Genomic DNA, 17,104 nt, shown 5'->3' with positions numbered 1-17,104 from the left:
AATGTAGATCTGCAGAATATGGTGAGTAAACACCCTTCTATTGAGAATAAAATGAATTGGAAGCTATTGAATAAAGATTATAAGAGATTGCTAAAATCAAAAAGAAAAGGATTAGTTGATGGCAATTCCTTGAATACAAAACTTTTTAAGATATTTACTGATCTAATATAGAGCCTTGAACTACTCCAAACATCATTAAAAGTCTCTCAGCCTGTCAGCTGACTGATTATTTCAGCTCTAAGATAACAACCTTTTTAAGTGCAATAATCAAAATTGAGATTTTTTTTTTACTCCTGGCCCCGTGTCAATTTCTGCTGATAGAGTGTGGAGGGAATTTTCTTCTATATTATGGTCATTGGTGGATGTTCTATATAAAAAGTATATTCCCTCTTATTGTACCTTGAACACCTGTCCTCCATATATTATGAAGTTTGCCTCTAGTAATTTTAAACTCCTGCTTACAAACTGGTTACAAACTTCGTTAGACTCAGGGGACTTTCCCCAGAACTCGGAAGAAGTTATTGTTACTCCTATTATAACAAAAACAAAGGGGAAGCTCGCTTAGAGCCTGTGTAATCACCAAATGTCCCATTCAGTGGCGATCCTAGCCAGCATGACACCCGGGGCGGATCGCCGATGTGCCCCCCCCCCCGGGTGCAGCGCGGTCCCCCTGGCGAAATGACACCTCCCCCCCCCCGGCAAAATGACACCTCCCCCCCGGCGAAATGACACCCCCCCCCCGGGTGCCGCGGCGCGCGCCTGTCAGCTGAGTTCGCTAACTTCGTTGCAGCTCCCTCTGCCCTGGCCGGAACAGGAAGTAACCTGTTCCGGGACAGAGGGAGCTGCAGCAAAGTTAGCGAACTCAGCTGACAGGTGCGCGCCGCGGCACCCCCCAGCAGCGTGCACCCGGGGCAGACTGCCCCCACCGCCCCCCCTTGGTATGCCACTGGTCCTATTATAAAAAATACTAAAGACCCTAGTAACTTAGGGCCCATTTTACTAAGCGGCGGTAAGCCCAACGCGGGCTTACCGCTCACTAAACAGGAAGTACCGCCGGGCTACCACAGCAGCCAGGTAGTACTTCCCACCCCTAGTGAACCGTCATATCTGGCACTACAAAAATATATTTATTTTTGTAGCGCTGGAGTGCACCTAGCAAGGCTCTGCCCGGTTACCGCGAGCCCTTACCTCCACCCAAGGGCTTCCCCCCCCCCCCCGAAATGGTTGCACGGCAAGTGCATTACTTGCCGCATGGCCATTTTCCGTAGGAAAGAAAGACTTCCCTTTTATCTGCTGCGGTAAAAGGGGGCCTCGGCACATGTGAAAAACACATGCCAACTCCAGCGCAGGCTCCCTTTTGCCGCAGCTTGGTAAAAGGGGGGCCTTAATTTTAAATTACAGGCCAATATCCTTTATTCCGCTCCTGCAAATTGATGGGGAAAGTCGTGGCCCACCAGCAAAAAGATTATTTAGATTGCTTTAACATCCCGCAGTATACACAATCTGGGTTTAGGTCAAAGTTCAGCACCAAGACTGTTATTGGCTTATTAACAGATAACATTCGTAAATTATTGTGTGAAGGTAAGAAGGCCCTGGTGCTGCGTTTGACTTGGTGGACCATGGATAGCTTAGGAGTAACTGGGAAGGTGTATAAATGGTTTTCTGGTTTCTTGAAATTTTGATATTATAGAGTAAACTTAGACGAAAATTTCTCTGAAAAGTGCAGTAATCCTAGCGGTGTCCCGCAGGGTTTCCCTTTATTCCTCCTTCTTCTTTTTATATGTATTCTCTGGGCTGTACTTTGGAGAAAATGGGGGTTTATCTTTGTAGTTATGCTGACAACATATCAGCCATGGTTCCTATTACATCAATGGCTGCATTTCATTCAGTCTTTCTCCATAACATTATTGATACTTTGGATTTCTGAATGAAAATGCATAAGCTCAAGCTAGACGCAGAAAAAACAAAATTCTTACTATAAGTCACTCAGCTGCAGAAGAGGAAAAAAGTATCAGAATTAACCGAACTCTTCACCATCTCTCCTCTTCTATAAAAATATTAAGTATTTTGCTAGATTCTAAATTATCCTTTGAATCTCATGTAAACACACTAACACAGAGAGCTTTCTTTCTTATAAGTAATGTTTGGCGGGTGCGCAGATACTTTGATCAAGATCCCTTTTGCTTGATAGTACAACCTCTGATCCTGAGTATGTTAGACTTTTGTAATATCATTTACTTGGGATCTTCAAAACAACTACTAAAGTGGTAACAGACCAATCAGAACACTGTGCTCTGCCTTATATATTCTTTGAAAAAGTTTGATAGTGTGTCATAGTATTTTACAAAGAGTCATTGGCTTCCAGTCCGTGCTAGGGTCCTGTTTAAATTTTATTGCCTTATTTATAAAGCAACCTATGAGTTAGCCCCATTGTATTTTTTTTTAGCTCTCTCATGTATATTCATTGTGGGTATCCTGAAACCCTGACTGGCTGGGGTGCCTCCAGGACCAGGTTTGGGAACCACTGATCAAGTATATAATATCATGAATTGATAATGAGTGTGACTATTGGGCAAACTGGATGGACCGTTCAAGTCTTTATCTTCCGTCATTTACTATGGATATCTGAACTGTAACGGGATTCAAAAATGTGTGGGTTAAACTTAAAGGAATCCTGTTCAGAAGGAATGGATCCTCAGAAGCTTAGCGGAGATTGGGTGGCAGCACCGGTGGTTGGGAGGTGAGGCAAGTGCTGGGCAGACTTCTACGGTCTATGCCCGAAAAATGGCAAGGAGAAATCAAGGTCAGGTATTCATATAAAGTAGCACATATGAGTTTATCTTGTTGGGCAGACTGGATGGACCGTACAGGTTTTTATCTGCCATCATCTACTACTATGTTACTATGTATTAATCCTCTCTGCTCCTGGGCTGATACGCAGACCTCAATTCTGACAAAGAAATGAGCAGGGGAGAAAAGAGAAATCGCTGGACATGGAGAGGAGGGCAGGGGAGAGAGGAGAATTGCTGGACATGGATGGATGGAGGGGGCAGGAAGAGAGGAAATTTGCTGGATATGGATGGATGGAGGAGAGGGCAGGGGAGAATGGAGAGTTGCTGGACATGGATGGATGAAGAGGAGGGCAGGGGAGAGAATAGAAACCACAGGACATGGAATGGAGGGCAAGAGAGAGAGAGGAGAACTGCTGGACATGGATGGATGGAGGGGAAAGGGGAGAGAGGAAATTTGCTGGATATGGATGGATGGAGAAGAGGGCAGGGGAGAATGGAGAGTTGCTGGACATGGATGGATGGAGGGGAGGGGCAGGGGAGAGAGGAGAATTGCTGGACATGGATGGAGGGAAGGGAAGACAGGAAGTAGATGCACATGGATTCCCTTACCCTTAATTGTTCTGGCTGTTTACCTGTCTTATCTAGATTGTAAGCTCTTTGAGCAGGGACTGTCTTTTTTGTGTATGGTGTACAGCGCTGCGTATGCCTTGTAGCGCTATAGAAATGATAAATAGTAGTAGTAGTAGCATCAGATGTGACCTGACCTACAGCGCATGCATGTGGCGATCTCTTAGCACACAGTGCCAGTGAATGAGAGACAAGTCTTACATGTTCACACCGGAATGTTCCAGGTTCCAGCTTCCGTTCCTTCCTTGCCTGCAGTGCTGCGGCTCAAACCCAGAGAGAGACGACCGGAATTTACCATTAAATTCTCACAGGAGTGGGTGGGGACAGGTTAAATTCTTGTGGGGACGGGTGGGGACAGTTTAAATTCTTGCGGGTAAGATTCCAGTGGGGATGGGTGGGGATAGGTAAGATTTCTGTCCCTGTGCAACTCTCTAAATGGGATTGATGCCGGCTGCAGGAGCTGCCTCAGACCTGGCAGTAGGTTTCTGATCTCCCGCAGTAGACATCAGTGCACAGCTCTGCATGCTGCAGAGTTGCTTAATCAGCTGTTTAGCGTGAATTTTAATATGCATTGCACTGATGACAACTGCAGCAGCACAGAAGCCCTTTCAGCATAAAGTGGCCTTTAATGAGCAAGTAAACTGCTTGTTAATGGCGCTCTGTAGTCCGCAGTAGCTCTCTGCATCGGCCCTTAGGTGATTCCTTACAGAATTACGGCCAAGAGGGTTATTTATAAAGTCATGCCTAGTTAATGTGTGTTGGCGTACTCTTGTTTTGAGTACACAAAAAGAACACACGTCCGTGTAGAAGTTAGCACTTACACTAGCTCTAGGGCAGGTATAAATGATAGCACATATTTTTGGCACATTCATGCATAAAGTAAGGAATTTTATAATCTACATGCATGTCTGGACTCTATCCATACACCTACCCAACTCTGCTCTAGTGCATGCCCACAGTGGTACTATGGGCTGTGAAAATTATGCATGTATTGTCACACTAGTCAGTATTTTATAAGGGGTAAATTTAGGTCATTAATTGTAGTTTATCATACTCAAAATTGTGGAGTTGAACTGGTAATTGTTTCTGAGTTCTTTTTCCTTTTATTTTTTTAATGTTAAAACTCATGCCTGAAAGTCATGTGCTTAAATTTCAAGCAGGTTGGTGTTTATTGTATAAAACGTCCCCATCTCTCTCTTTCTCTCTTCCCCTATCTCCCCAAAAATAGAGCTCAGAGATCACATTTTAACCCTAAAATAAATTTCAAAAGATAAACTCAACATCAGGCAACTGAGATTTATAAAAAATTGAAGAAAATGGCATCTCCATTCATATGACTTATTCTCCTTTACCTCAAGGTTTTCATAATTATTATGATGCTTGCTCAGAAGGTTTGAAAGAAGCTAGTTCCTTGTTAAGGTTTGGTGGACCAGGAGACTCTTGCCGGCCATTACCGAAATCACCAATCTGTTGGAGTCTTCTAAGTCACTGCTATAATGGAACAAATTTCTTCACTGGCGAAGCTGGTGTGCGTTTAGACTACGTAGCTTTACATAAAAAGGTTAGTTCTTTCAAATGAGATGTTAAAGGATTAATAAGCAATACACATTATTCATAATTTTAATCTAATATGCTGTAAAATATCTTTCAATGCTGTAATTTGAAAATTTTCACTATATTAACAAGCGTTGGCCTGATATCCAAAGCCAGTTATATATTCACCGGCAGCTGTTAAATAACTGGCATATCTGTGATTTTCAGACCTTCTATTGAAAATCTAACTGAATGACTAACACTATCTATTTAATAAGGGGCTGAGTCTGGGCCAGTGTGAGGGTGGACCAAAATGTTATGTATATAGTGATGATATTCAACTGCTGTCTGATATGTTTAGACATGCAGGTCTAAACTAAATGGATTGTGCCATTGGCACAGTCATGGTATAATCCAGATATTCAGCACTGGATATGGATAGCAGCATTGAATATCCAGATTAAGTTAAAACTGGCACCGTCATTTAACTTAAACCCCTGACCATGATGGCTCAATATTAGATCCCTGCCATTTTTCAGGTTAGCCGCATAGAAAGCATTGGATCATGATGCCAGGCAGTCTTGGCCCCCATTGAGAACAATGCATACTCCCACACAAGTTTCAGGTATCATGATTATATCACGAAAAAGATGGAACTAAAACCATGTTCAAGGATGAAAAAATAGTATATTGCCCATGATATTATTCATGACTTTCCTATTCCCATCTTTAACCTGATCAACAGTTAACAAAAGAGGATAACATGAAGTGCAGAAGCCACATTTTCATGCAATTACAACAGAATGTCACAACTCAGAAGGTGAGCCCTTAGGCCACAGTTGAGTTTACACTGCCTACTCAGCCCGAAGGCTGGGCAGGCCCAACTGCTGGCAGGCAAGTCTCACCCCAGCAGAGGAGGCCAAGGGGTGGCTCTTAGAAGAGCCCTTGGGGGCTGGCCTGATGCAGTCAGAACAAGGAGATGCAGGAGCCTGAAGACCTAAAAACTAGGTTCAATAGAAAACAGGAACTGGAACAGACTGGATTGAAGACTAGAACACAGCTGAACTGAAGGCTAGAACACAGCTGAACCAAACACTGAAGACTGGAATACAGCTGGATTGAAGACTGGAACATGGCTGCACTGAAGACCGGAACAAAGTAGGGAACCACAAGAACAAGGCTGAAGACTTCAGGAACAAGGAAGGAGAAGCACCCAATACAAGGCAGGAAGGCCCATTGCAAAGGCACTGGCTGGGAGTCAGGAATTTCTTTATATACTATCAGACAGGAAGTGATGATGTCAGCTCACACCCTCTTGCAGGGCTACAAAGGAAGTGCAGGGCTACAAAGGAAGTGCAGGGTTTCCAGGAAGTAAAACAGACTCTTCTTGGCACAGAATGCTGCTGGAGACCATGGAAAACAGGTGAAGGGTGTGACAGTACTCCCTCCCTGAAGCCCCCTCCCTGAACCAGAGGGCTCAGATTTGAGGGAATAAAGATAATGAGAACATCTTATACGTGCAGGGACAAGAACATTGACAGCAGGGTCCCACATATTATCCTCAGGTCCAAAGCCCTTCCAAGTAAGAGGATACGGTAGTCTTCCCCTTAAACATCTTGCATACCATATGGCATTTGGGACCACCAGTATTGATGTACCTACTCCAGATTGAAGAGTCTTCTTTTTCCCCAGGCACCCTGTAGTTGCGTGCCCCATGCAAGGCTCACTTCCTTGACTGCTTAGGGACTGGAGTTTTTGTGGGAAATACAGTGATCTGCAAGACACCAAGACACCAAGAATCTTTGTAGGGTTCAAAATGAGTTGGGATTTTGAGATGAAAGATGATGAAGTCTTTCCCTGGGGTGGCATCTTACCTGGCTGGAGATCGCAAGGACAGTCACACTCCTGGAGAGGCGATAGTGTCATGGCTTGTTTCTTGCTGGAAACATCTGCATTGGGTGCAGAGGCAGCCAGCAGATCAGGAGGCCAAGGTGAATCCAACTTAGGTAGAGTTAACCAAGGGTGGACAGGCGTGAAGCAGGACAGAGCAGGTTGGGCTCCGGAGTTCCAGTCGATACGAGGTTCATGTTTCTGCAACCAGGGATGCCTCACAATGACCTGATGGGCTGATCTAGGTAGTATATGGAACTCTATTGTTTCTTGATGCTAAGGATCCACCTGAAGGGAAATAGTCTGCAGATGCCATGGCAGTGGGTCTCCATAGACTGAAGAGATACAGAGGGTTCTCTGAGGGGATTCACAGAAATGTCACTTTTGCATATCAGCCGTTTGTCCACAAAGTTCTCAGCTGCGCAGGAATCAAGGAGAGCTTGGACAATGATTTATCTTCCCATTGAAGGGTGACAGGGAGAGTAATGAGGAAGGTCGGAACAACTCGGGAAGGACCTAAGGAAGTTTCTCTAATATTCCTAGGCCTCAAAGAGTTCCCGGTTTCCAGGGACTTCACTTAGCATAATGTCCCAGGTTCACACAGTATAGACAGAGGTCTTGTGTTCTCTGATGTCTTTTTTCCTCCTCAAGTCGAGAATGTCTTCTGTGCATGGGAACCTCCTCTGAGAAGAACAACACCCAAGCAGACACTGTGAAGTCCAAGTCTTTATTCAAACAAGTCCAGACATAGCCACGTTTCGCCAATAAGGCTGCATCACGGGTAAACATAAACAACTGGTGAAAAAATCCTATATAATAAAACGCACCTCCAACATTCTGAAGCTGACTGCATGGCTGAGGCATTCCTGCTCTCTGTATCCATCTCCTGAATTGATATCACGTACTTCCGGGTTCGTCACAAGCAGAAGTGACCAACCACACGAGGTTTCTCGGCTTCAGAATGTTGGAGGTGAATTCTATTAAATAGGATTGGTCAGTTCCTTGAAGCACAGCCAGAGCTCAGCATCCTGCACAGTAACACTCAGACACCAGAGAGAGAGAGAGGGGGGGGGGGGGGGGCTGACACCAGAGAGTTGGGGGAGGTATCTCTGTCACACACACTCTCTCTCTCACAGTCAATGTCTTTCTCTCTCTCACTCTCACACACTGTCTCACACTGTATCACATTCACTCTCTATGTGTCACACAGTTACTCACACACTCTCTTGGTCTCATACACTCAGTCTCACAGAGAGTCTGTGTCTCACACACACTCTCTCTCGCACACACTGTATCTGTGTGAAACACACTCTCTCTCTCTCTCTCACACTGTGTCTCACATACGCACTTGCACACACTCTCATTCTCACACACACATTCTCTCTCTCACAGACACACTCGCACCCAGACTCACTCTCTCTCTCTCTCACACACACTTGCACATTCACTCTCTCTCTCACACACAGTCACTCTCACATACACTCTCTCAAACATACACACTCCGAGAAAAACCTTGCTAGCGCCCGTTTCATTTGTGTCAGAAACGGGCATTTTTTACTAGTAAATAAATAAAACATATAAATATAAAATTGCATGATCAGAAATGGACAACTGGAACTGAATTAATCACATACAGTGGGGGAAATAAGTATTTGATCCCTTGCTGATTTTGTAAGTTTGCCCACTGACAAAGACATGAGCAGCCCATAATTGAAGGGTAGGTTATTGGTAACAGTGAGAGATAGCACATCACAAATTAAATCCGGAAAATCACATTGTGGAAAGTATATGAATTTATTTGCATTCTGCAGAGGGAAATAAGTATTTGATCCCCCACCAACCAGTAAGAGATCTGGCCCCTACAGACCAGGTAGATGCTCCAAATCAACTCGTTACCTGCATGACAGACAGCTGTCGGCAATGGTCACCTGTATGAAAGGCACCTGTCCACAGACTCAGTGAATCAGTCAGACTCTAACCTCTACAAAATGGCCAAGAGCAAGGAGCTGTCTAAGGATGTCAGGGACAAGATCATACACCTGCACAAGGCTGGAATGGGCTACAAAACCATCAGTAAGACGCTGGGCGAGAAGGAGACAACTGTTGGTGCCATAGTAAGAAAATGGAAGAAGTACAAAATGACTGTCAATCGACAAAGATCTGGGGCTCCACGCAAAATCTCACCTCGTGGGGTATCCTTGATCATGAGGAAGGTTAGAAATCAGCCTACAACTACAAGGGGGGAACTTGTCAATGATCTCAAGGCAGCTGGGACCACTGTCACCACGAAAACCATTGGTAACACATTACGACATAACGGATTGCAATCCTGCAGTGCCCGCAAGGTCCCCCTGCTCCGGAAGGCACATGTGACGGCCCGTCTGAAGTTTGCCAGTGAACACCTGGATGATGCCGAGAGTGATTGGGAGAAGGTGCTGTGGTCAGATGAGACAAAAATTGAGCTCTTTGGCATGAACTCAACTCGCCGTGTTTGGAGGAAGAGAAATGCTGCCTATGACCCAAAGAACACCGTCCCCACTGTCAAGCATGGAGGTGGAAATGTTATGTTTTGGGGGTGTTTCTCTGCTAAGGGCACAGGACTACTTCACCGCATCAATGGGAGAATGGATGGGGCCATGTACCGTACAATTCTGAGTGACAACCTCCTTCCCTCCGCCAGGGCCTTAAAAATGGGTCGTGGCTGGGTCTTCCAGCACGACAATGACCCAAAACATACAGCCAAGGCAACAAAGGAGTGGCTCAGGAAGAAGCACATTAGGGTCATGGAGTGGCCTAGCCAGTCACCAGACCTTAATCCCATTGAAAACTTATGGAGGGAGCTGAAGCTGCGAGTTGCCAAGCGACAGCCCAGAACTCTTAATGATTTAGAGATGATCTGCAAAGAGGAGTGGACCAAATTCCTCCTGACATGTGTGCAAACCTCATCATCAACTACAGAAGACGTCTGACCGCTGTGCTTGCCAACAAGGGTTTTGCCACCAAGTATTAGGTCTTGTTTGCCAGAGGGATTAAATACTTATTTCCCTCTGCAGAATGCAAATAAATTCATATACTTTCCACAATGTGATTTTCCGGATTTAATTTGTGATGTGCTATCTCTCACTGTTACCAATAACCTACCCTTCAATTATGGGCTGCTCATGTCTTTGTCAGTGGGCAAACTTACAAAATCAGCAAGGGATCAAATACTTATTTCCCCCACTGTACATCTTTATAAACAGTAATAACATGTATATAAAATGTATTTTAAAAATCCAAAGATTTTAAAATAATTATCAAATGAATAAATCTTAATTAAAACAAATAATTAAATCAACATACATAACAGATTATGAAATTAAAAAGAATCAAAACCAACACATGTATAAAGAAATGTAAACAATAAAAGAGACAACATTGGTCTGACATGAAGCACATACCTAACCAGGGTTTCACAGGTTTTATTTATTTATTTATTTTTTCACCAGCTGTTTATGTTTACACCTGATGCAGACTTATTGACAAAATGTGGCCATGTCAGGACGTGTCTGAATAAAGACATGTTTTGGACTTCAGTGTCTGCTTGGGTGTTGTTCTGTTTGGTTGTCGCAAGACAATTAGTGCCTCTTTTTTGGTTTGCTTTGGGAACCTCCTCCTCCAGAGTGGCAGGAGGAACTAGTGTCTATGGGTCTGTGGAATCCTGAAACTGGGATGTCAACTGCATAGAGCAACATATGCCTCCATACTAGGACTAGGGGGCACACAATGAAGCTACTAAGTAGTAAATTTAAAAGAAATTGGAGAAAATATTTCTTCACCTCAATGTGTAATTAAACTCTGCAATTTGTTGCCAGATAATATAGTAAAAGCAGTTAGCTTAGCAGGGTTTAAAAAAGTTTTGGATAATTTCCTGAAAGAAAAGTCCATATGCCATTATTAGGATGGACTTGGGTCAATCCACTGCTTATTTTGGGATCTTGCCAGATACTTGTGACCTGGATTGGCAACACTTATGTTCTTATGGAGCAGCAGTGGGATTTGAACTGAGCATTGTTGGTTGCCATCCCAGTATGCTAACCACTTGGATACTTCTTTATACCACTTCTAAAGCTATAGATCAGAAAGCAAGTTGCAGGTGATATAACATTATTATTCTTAGCTCATTTTCCTCTGATCTCATGATAGGATTGTTCTAATCATAAATGTATCATTAATTATTGGTAAAGGTTTCTCCCTCATCTTGTTGATTGACTTTTATTTCTACTATTCTTTTCCAAAATCTGTACGGTATAATCTCATCTGTTTTGTCCTTGTGCTAAAGCTTTGACAACTATTTTTTTATAGGGACAAGGAAGCTCTTTATATATCCTTGAACAAGAAGTCGAAACAATTAAAGAAATCCAGAAGCGTTTCCCAAAGTTTAGTTCTGTTCCTATCTACAATGATGAAGCAGATCCACTGGTAGGATGGTCAACCCCACAAATATGGAGAGCAGATGTAACCTATGCTGCTATGGTAGTAAAGGTATTTTACTTGTTCCCTTAAAATAAACAGTTCTTCATAATGATAATTTTACTTTATTTAAAGGTGCTGTACTTAGAGGGGAGATAGCAGGGGTTGTAGGTATAAATGTTCCCTCCCCTCCATACCATTTATTAGCATTATAGCCTACATGTATATTAAATTATACTAAGCTAGGTACAATTGATATTTAAAATATATGATCAAAGCTAAATGAAACAAACAAAATAATTACACCAGAAAGAAAAAAAGACACTGACAATATTTATTTATTTGTTGCATTTGTATCCTACATTTTCCCACCTATTTGCAGACTCAATGTGGCTTACAATATTATATCATGGCTGGCGCCAATCAAAAGTAGATAAACAATTGGTTACATACAGAGAAACAAGTGTAATATATTGGATATAATCAATTCAGTGAATCAAAAACGGTCAAACTTTCAAGTAATTAGTGATGCATTGGAGTTCCTATTGTTGATTATTATGGTAGGCCAATATATCTTGGAACACAAGTAGACTACAGGTTTATTAAGAATACACTGTGGGGTACCCCATAAAGTACCCAAGCTATTTTAACAACAGTAACAAAGAGAGCAACTAGTCCCAGATGTGGGTCCATTTGTCATGGTACTAGCAAGATGGTCCCCGCTATCCCAAATTACCTGATTAAGCGCTGATACTACAAACAATCCAGAAACCCACCATATTACTAATAAGAGTCCACTTCCAAGCCTGGCGGCAACATCATATCCCCACATTGGTGTCATCATGTGACATCCTACACTGCCAGCCAGGCAATACTACTACTACTTATCATTTCTGTAGCGCTACTAGACGTATGCAGCGCTGTACACTTGAACATGAAGAGACAGTCCCTGCTCAACAGAGCTTACAATCTAATTAGGACAGACAAACAGGACAAATAAGAGATAAGGGAATATTAAAGTGAGGATGATAAAATAAGGGTTCTCAATAAGTGAATAAGGGTTAGGAGTTAAAAGCAGCATCAAAAAGGTGGGCTTTTAGCTTAGATTTGAAGACGGTAGCAGTACTGCTATCTCTTAACTTCCCATTTTACTCTTATAACATTGAAATTGGATCAGGTAACTCACTGCGACAGCCACTCAAAACCCAACAAATCTTCACTACAACAAGGTAAATAATATAGAATGGATAGAGGGGTGAAAAAGGAGTGAAACAAACAATTGCCTCCCTTTTATCTTTCCTCATTGTCCTCCCCAACCAATGATTCCTGGAGGTGTCATCCAGTCATGGCCTGCCAACTGACAGCTTTTTAAAAAAAATTCAAATACAAGCATTTCTGCAAAACAATTCCTCTCAGCTCTCCAAACCTGCTCTTTCCCCTTCCACCCTTTGCTGACCAGGCCTGAAGGCTGCAGCAAAGTAGAAAAGACTGAATTAAGAGATAAGGGTTGTCTCTTCCTCACCCAGTAAGTACCCTGTTACCCTCAGTGGCCTGGACTCATGCCTAACTGCCTTTCCATTAACAGGGGTGTTTAGTATAACTGTTCCATCCTCTTCCCTACCCACAAAATTCAAGACACCGACATATCTTGGATCACAATTAGGCTGCAGCTTTGTTAATAATACACTGCAGGAGTACCACACAAGGTATCCAAGCCTTTATAGCAACAGTAAAAACAGGGGGAGCCAATATTCAGATTGCGGGAGTTAGCCAGGCTGACTCCTGCGGTCGGCACTGAGCCCGGATATTCAATGTTCGGCCATTCCAGTGACCGGAATTTAGGGCGTAGCCAGACCTTGCGGTGGGAGGGAGCCACAGCTCTAGGTGGGGGGGGGGGGGGGGATTTTGGTCTACCACCCCCCCCCCCCATCGCCCTGCTGCTTCCCACCCACTGCTGCAGCAAATACTTTGCTGAAGCCTTCTTCAGCGCTGGTCTCCTGCCCTGCTCTCTCTTCCCCCTCACGTCCTGTACGCTCCTTTTATTGAAACTGAGCATGCTCAATTTCACTAAAAGGAGCTTGCAGGACATGAAGGGGAAGAAAGAGCAAGGCAGGTAACGTGGCGGCACCGGAGACCGGCGCTAGACAAGGCTTCAGCTGGCAGGGTTTGGGGACCCCTGGTAGCAAAACCAGGGGCCCAGAAGAAATTTGAGGAGCCCAGGTCCCCGTGGCCCCACGTAGCTATGCCACTGAATATCCATTTAGTTTTGGCTGGTTTCAACTTAACCAGCCAAGTCAATATTCAGCACTGGCCGGTTAAATTGAAACCAGCTAGATACAGGCCTGCTATTTGGGTGGCCCAGTTTGGACACCAAACTTAACCGCCAGTGTTCTGAATATTCGCGGATAGTCAGCTACATCGCACGTTATAGCTGGTTATCGGCTAAGCGCTGACTGGAAATATTCAGTGGGAGATAACCGGCTATCTCTCGCTGAATATTCCCAGATAGTTGGTTAAGAGCCAGTTAAATAGAGCTAAATATGGGGGTGGGGGAGAGTACCTAGTCCAAGTTGCAGGGCCATTCATCATAATGCTACCACAAGTTGCCCAATTAAGTTGTGATGTTGCAAACAATCCAGGATTCCACCATATTACATAGTAACTTGGGGCCAGATTCAGTAAAGGACGCTCAAACAAGGTAACAGCACAGTAGAGGCCACAAAAAAGATCAGTACGGAAAATGCTTCAAAGGCCTTTATCACAGATAAAGCTAGACTCAACACGTACCATGTTTCAGCCAATAGGCCTGCATCAGGAGTCTGAGCATTTATTGCATCTAATAGTTTATTGCACACTATGCATGTGATATTCAAGGTTCACAGATAATCCAATAGTGGTGAAATGGCTTCTTGGTTCTCAGCAAACTGATAGAGCATAAGCGACAAAGATGCCTTCTCTTGCTCAGTTAGGTACGGTTTATAGAATAGCACTTAAGTGCAGGGGTCGCACAAAAGTTTAGGCACGTCCATTTGCACCAAGAAAAATGCATAACCCCCTTATTCTATAATTGTGTGTGTAAGTCAAATCCACTCCTACGCTTTGCTCCCTGAAACGCCCATGACCCTCCCGTTTCTGCACTTCCTTTTCCAGGATATGTGTAAAATTTAGGCGTGGATCACATGCCTAAATTTACATGTGCACGTTAACTGATTTCAATTAGCACCAATAATTGCTTGCTAAAAAGTCAATTATTGGCTCATTATTCAATTAAATTTCATGCACAAATTGGGCAAGCACCCAAATTTCCATACACAATTTTTTGGCAACTTTTATAGAATTAGGGGGATAAATTATTCCAGAATTTGGACATGAGTACTTACATCAGCTCTGTAGCTGGCATAGGTGCTCACACCTAAATTATAGATGCATATTTCACCTGTTACACTAGTATTCTATAGGGGAAATTAGGTGCCTGCTTTCCTTTATAGAACAGATGCCACATAGGTTCCCTCAAGGTGCCTGAACAGAGGCACATAGTTAGAGAAGTATCCCTTTAGACAGTGGTTCCCAAACCTGGTCCTGGAAGTACCCCAACCAGTCAAGTTTTCAGGAAATCCACAATGAATATTCATGAGATTGCATGCAGTGGAGACAGTGCATGCAAATCTCTGTCATTTGTAGCTTCATTGCACACTCCCTAGCCTAGTATTTTTGGAAAGAGTAAACAAATGATTCACGTCTACCTATTCCACTCCACTCAGTATGTTATAGACCTCTATCTATCATCTCTGTCTATCACCCCTCAGCCATCTCTTCTCCAAGCTGAAGAGCCCTAGCCGCTTTAGCCTTTCCTTATAGGGAAGTGGTCCCATCCCCTTTATCATTTTCATTGCCCTTTTCTATACCTTTTCTAATTCTGCTGTGTCTTTTTTGAAATGCAATGATCAGAAATGCACACAGTATTCGAGGGTGTTTGCACCATGGAGCGATACAGAGGCATTGTAATGTCCTTATTTTTGTTTTTCATTCCTTTCCTAATATTACCTAAAGAGTGGAGGAGTAACTTACTGGTTAAAGCACCTGTCTGGACATCCAGCGGTGGCCAGTTCAAATCCCACTGCTGCTCCTTGTGATCTTGGGCAAGTCACTTAACCCTTCATTGCCTCAGGTACAAAATTAAATGGTGATCCCTCAACTGTCAGGGAAATACCCAGTGTATCTGAATGTAATTCACCTTGAGCTACTGTGTGAGCAAAATCTAAAATAATAATAAATTCCGTTTGCTTTCTTAGCTGGGTTTCAACATATCATCAACAATGACACCTAGATCCTTTTCCTGGGCGGTGACTCCTAATATAGAACCTTGCATCACGTAGCTATAGTTTGGGTTCCTCTTTCCCACATGCATCACTTTGCACTTGCTCACATTAAACATCATCTGCCATTTGGATTCCCAGTCTCATAAGGCCCTCTTGCAATTTTTCACAATCCTTTGAATAACTTTAATAACTTTGTGTCATCAGCAGATTTAATTACCTCACTAGTTATTCCCATCTCTAGATCATCTTAAAAAACAGCAGTCTCAGCACAAACCCCTGGGGAACCCCACTATCTACCCTTCTCCCTTGAGAATATGGACCATTTAACCCCACTCTGTTTTTTTTTTTTTTTACCCAGTGGTTCCCAAACGTTTTCGGTTCGTGGCACCCTTAGTGTCCATGCAATTTTTCACAGCTCTCTCCCCCCTCCCACACACACACATTTCTTCACCCCCCCCCCCCCAAAAGGTATTCTGGGGAAAAAAAGTTTTCATGGGGTATGTGCCTTTAATTCCCTGTGCATTGAAAAAGCTGCCTTGTAATCACTACTGTCTGCTGCCGGCTTGTTCAGCTGCTGCTGTAGCCCGATTCCAGCGCTCCCTCGGTCTGTCTCCTGCTCCTCTGTGCCGCAACCCGGGTTATCATGTGACAGGAAGAAGGACCTGACCCGAGGCTGGCTGCAGAGCAGAGTTAACATGTTAACATGTGATAACCCTGGTCCCGGCACACAGAAGCAGGAGACCAATCAGTGTGCACTTACTATATATATCCCTCCGCAGCACCCTTGTGACTTTGCCACAGTGCATAGTTTGGAAAATGCTGTTTTAACTTGTTTTTAATCCACAATAGGACATTACATTCTATCCCATCACTTTCTGATTTCCTCAGGAATCTTTCATGAGGTACTTTGTCAAATTCCTTTTGAAAATCCAGATACATAATATTGACTGGCTAACCTTTATCCATATGTTTCTTCGCCCCTTGTAGTAGATTGGTGAGGCAAGATATTCCTTGACTAAATCCACGTTGGCTTTGTCTCATTAATCCATGTTTATGTATATGCTCTGTAATTTCTCTACATTTCCCCAAATCATCCCCTCTAATGTGTATCACATATCAGTGGGCTTGGACACAGTTGCTTGATGTTGATGAAAAGGCGAAGGCTGGCACTATACTGCCCTGAAAAGCTAGAACACAGTAACTGAAATTTTTATCAAAACTAAGTTAACTCACCGGATATTTTGTAGTTACTTTATATTTCTTAATATGGAAACCATTTAACATTTGGATACATTTTCAAGCCATTATCTCTTGATGGGAGATATGATAAGCCAGAACACAGTACTATACTCATGTTGATCAAAAATTACATCAGGGGGATTTATTCAAATAAATCAGTTTGGGGGGATTTTCTCATATTTACATTCTCAGCAGTTACTGTGTTTTGGCTCTTCAGGGCAGTACGGTGTCCCATTCCATTCATAGCCACTT

The 17,104-nt window shown here is 43.3% G+C and overlaps 1 protein-coding gene across 2 annotated transcripts in view; it reads left to right on the top strand.

Annotated features, from left to right (window-relative positions):
* Positions 1–17,104, top strand: part of IDUA (iduronidase alpha-L-) — a 225,068-nt gene that overhangs the window by 147,951 nt on the left and 60,013 nt on the right. For both annotated transcript variants that reach the window (XM_030194465.1, XM_030194464.1), the window contains 2 exons: positions 4,778–4,980; positions 11,187–11,366. In XM_030194465.1, coding sequence (XP_030050325.1) covers positions 4,778–4,980; positions 11,187–11,366 — 383 coding nt within the window. The remainder of the gene's footprint in view (positions 1–4,777; positions 4,981–11,186; positions 11,367–17,104) is intronic.

The sequence above is a fragment of the Microcaecilia unicolor genome, chromosome 2, assembly GCF_901765095.1.
Source record: "Microcaecilia unicolor chromosome 2, aMicUni1.1, whole genome shotgun sequence".
NCBI lineage: Eukaryota > Metazoa > Chordata > Amphibia > Gymnophiona > Siphonopidae > Microcaecilia > Microcaecilia unicolor.
This window is presented reverse-complemented; position numbering and strand designations above follow the sequence as displayed.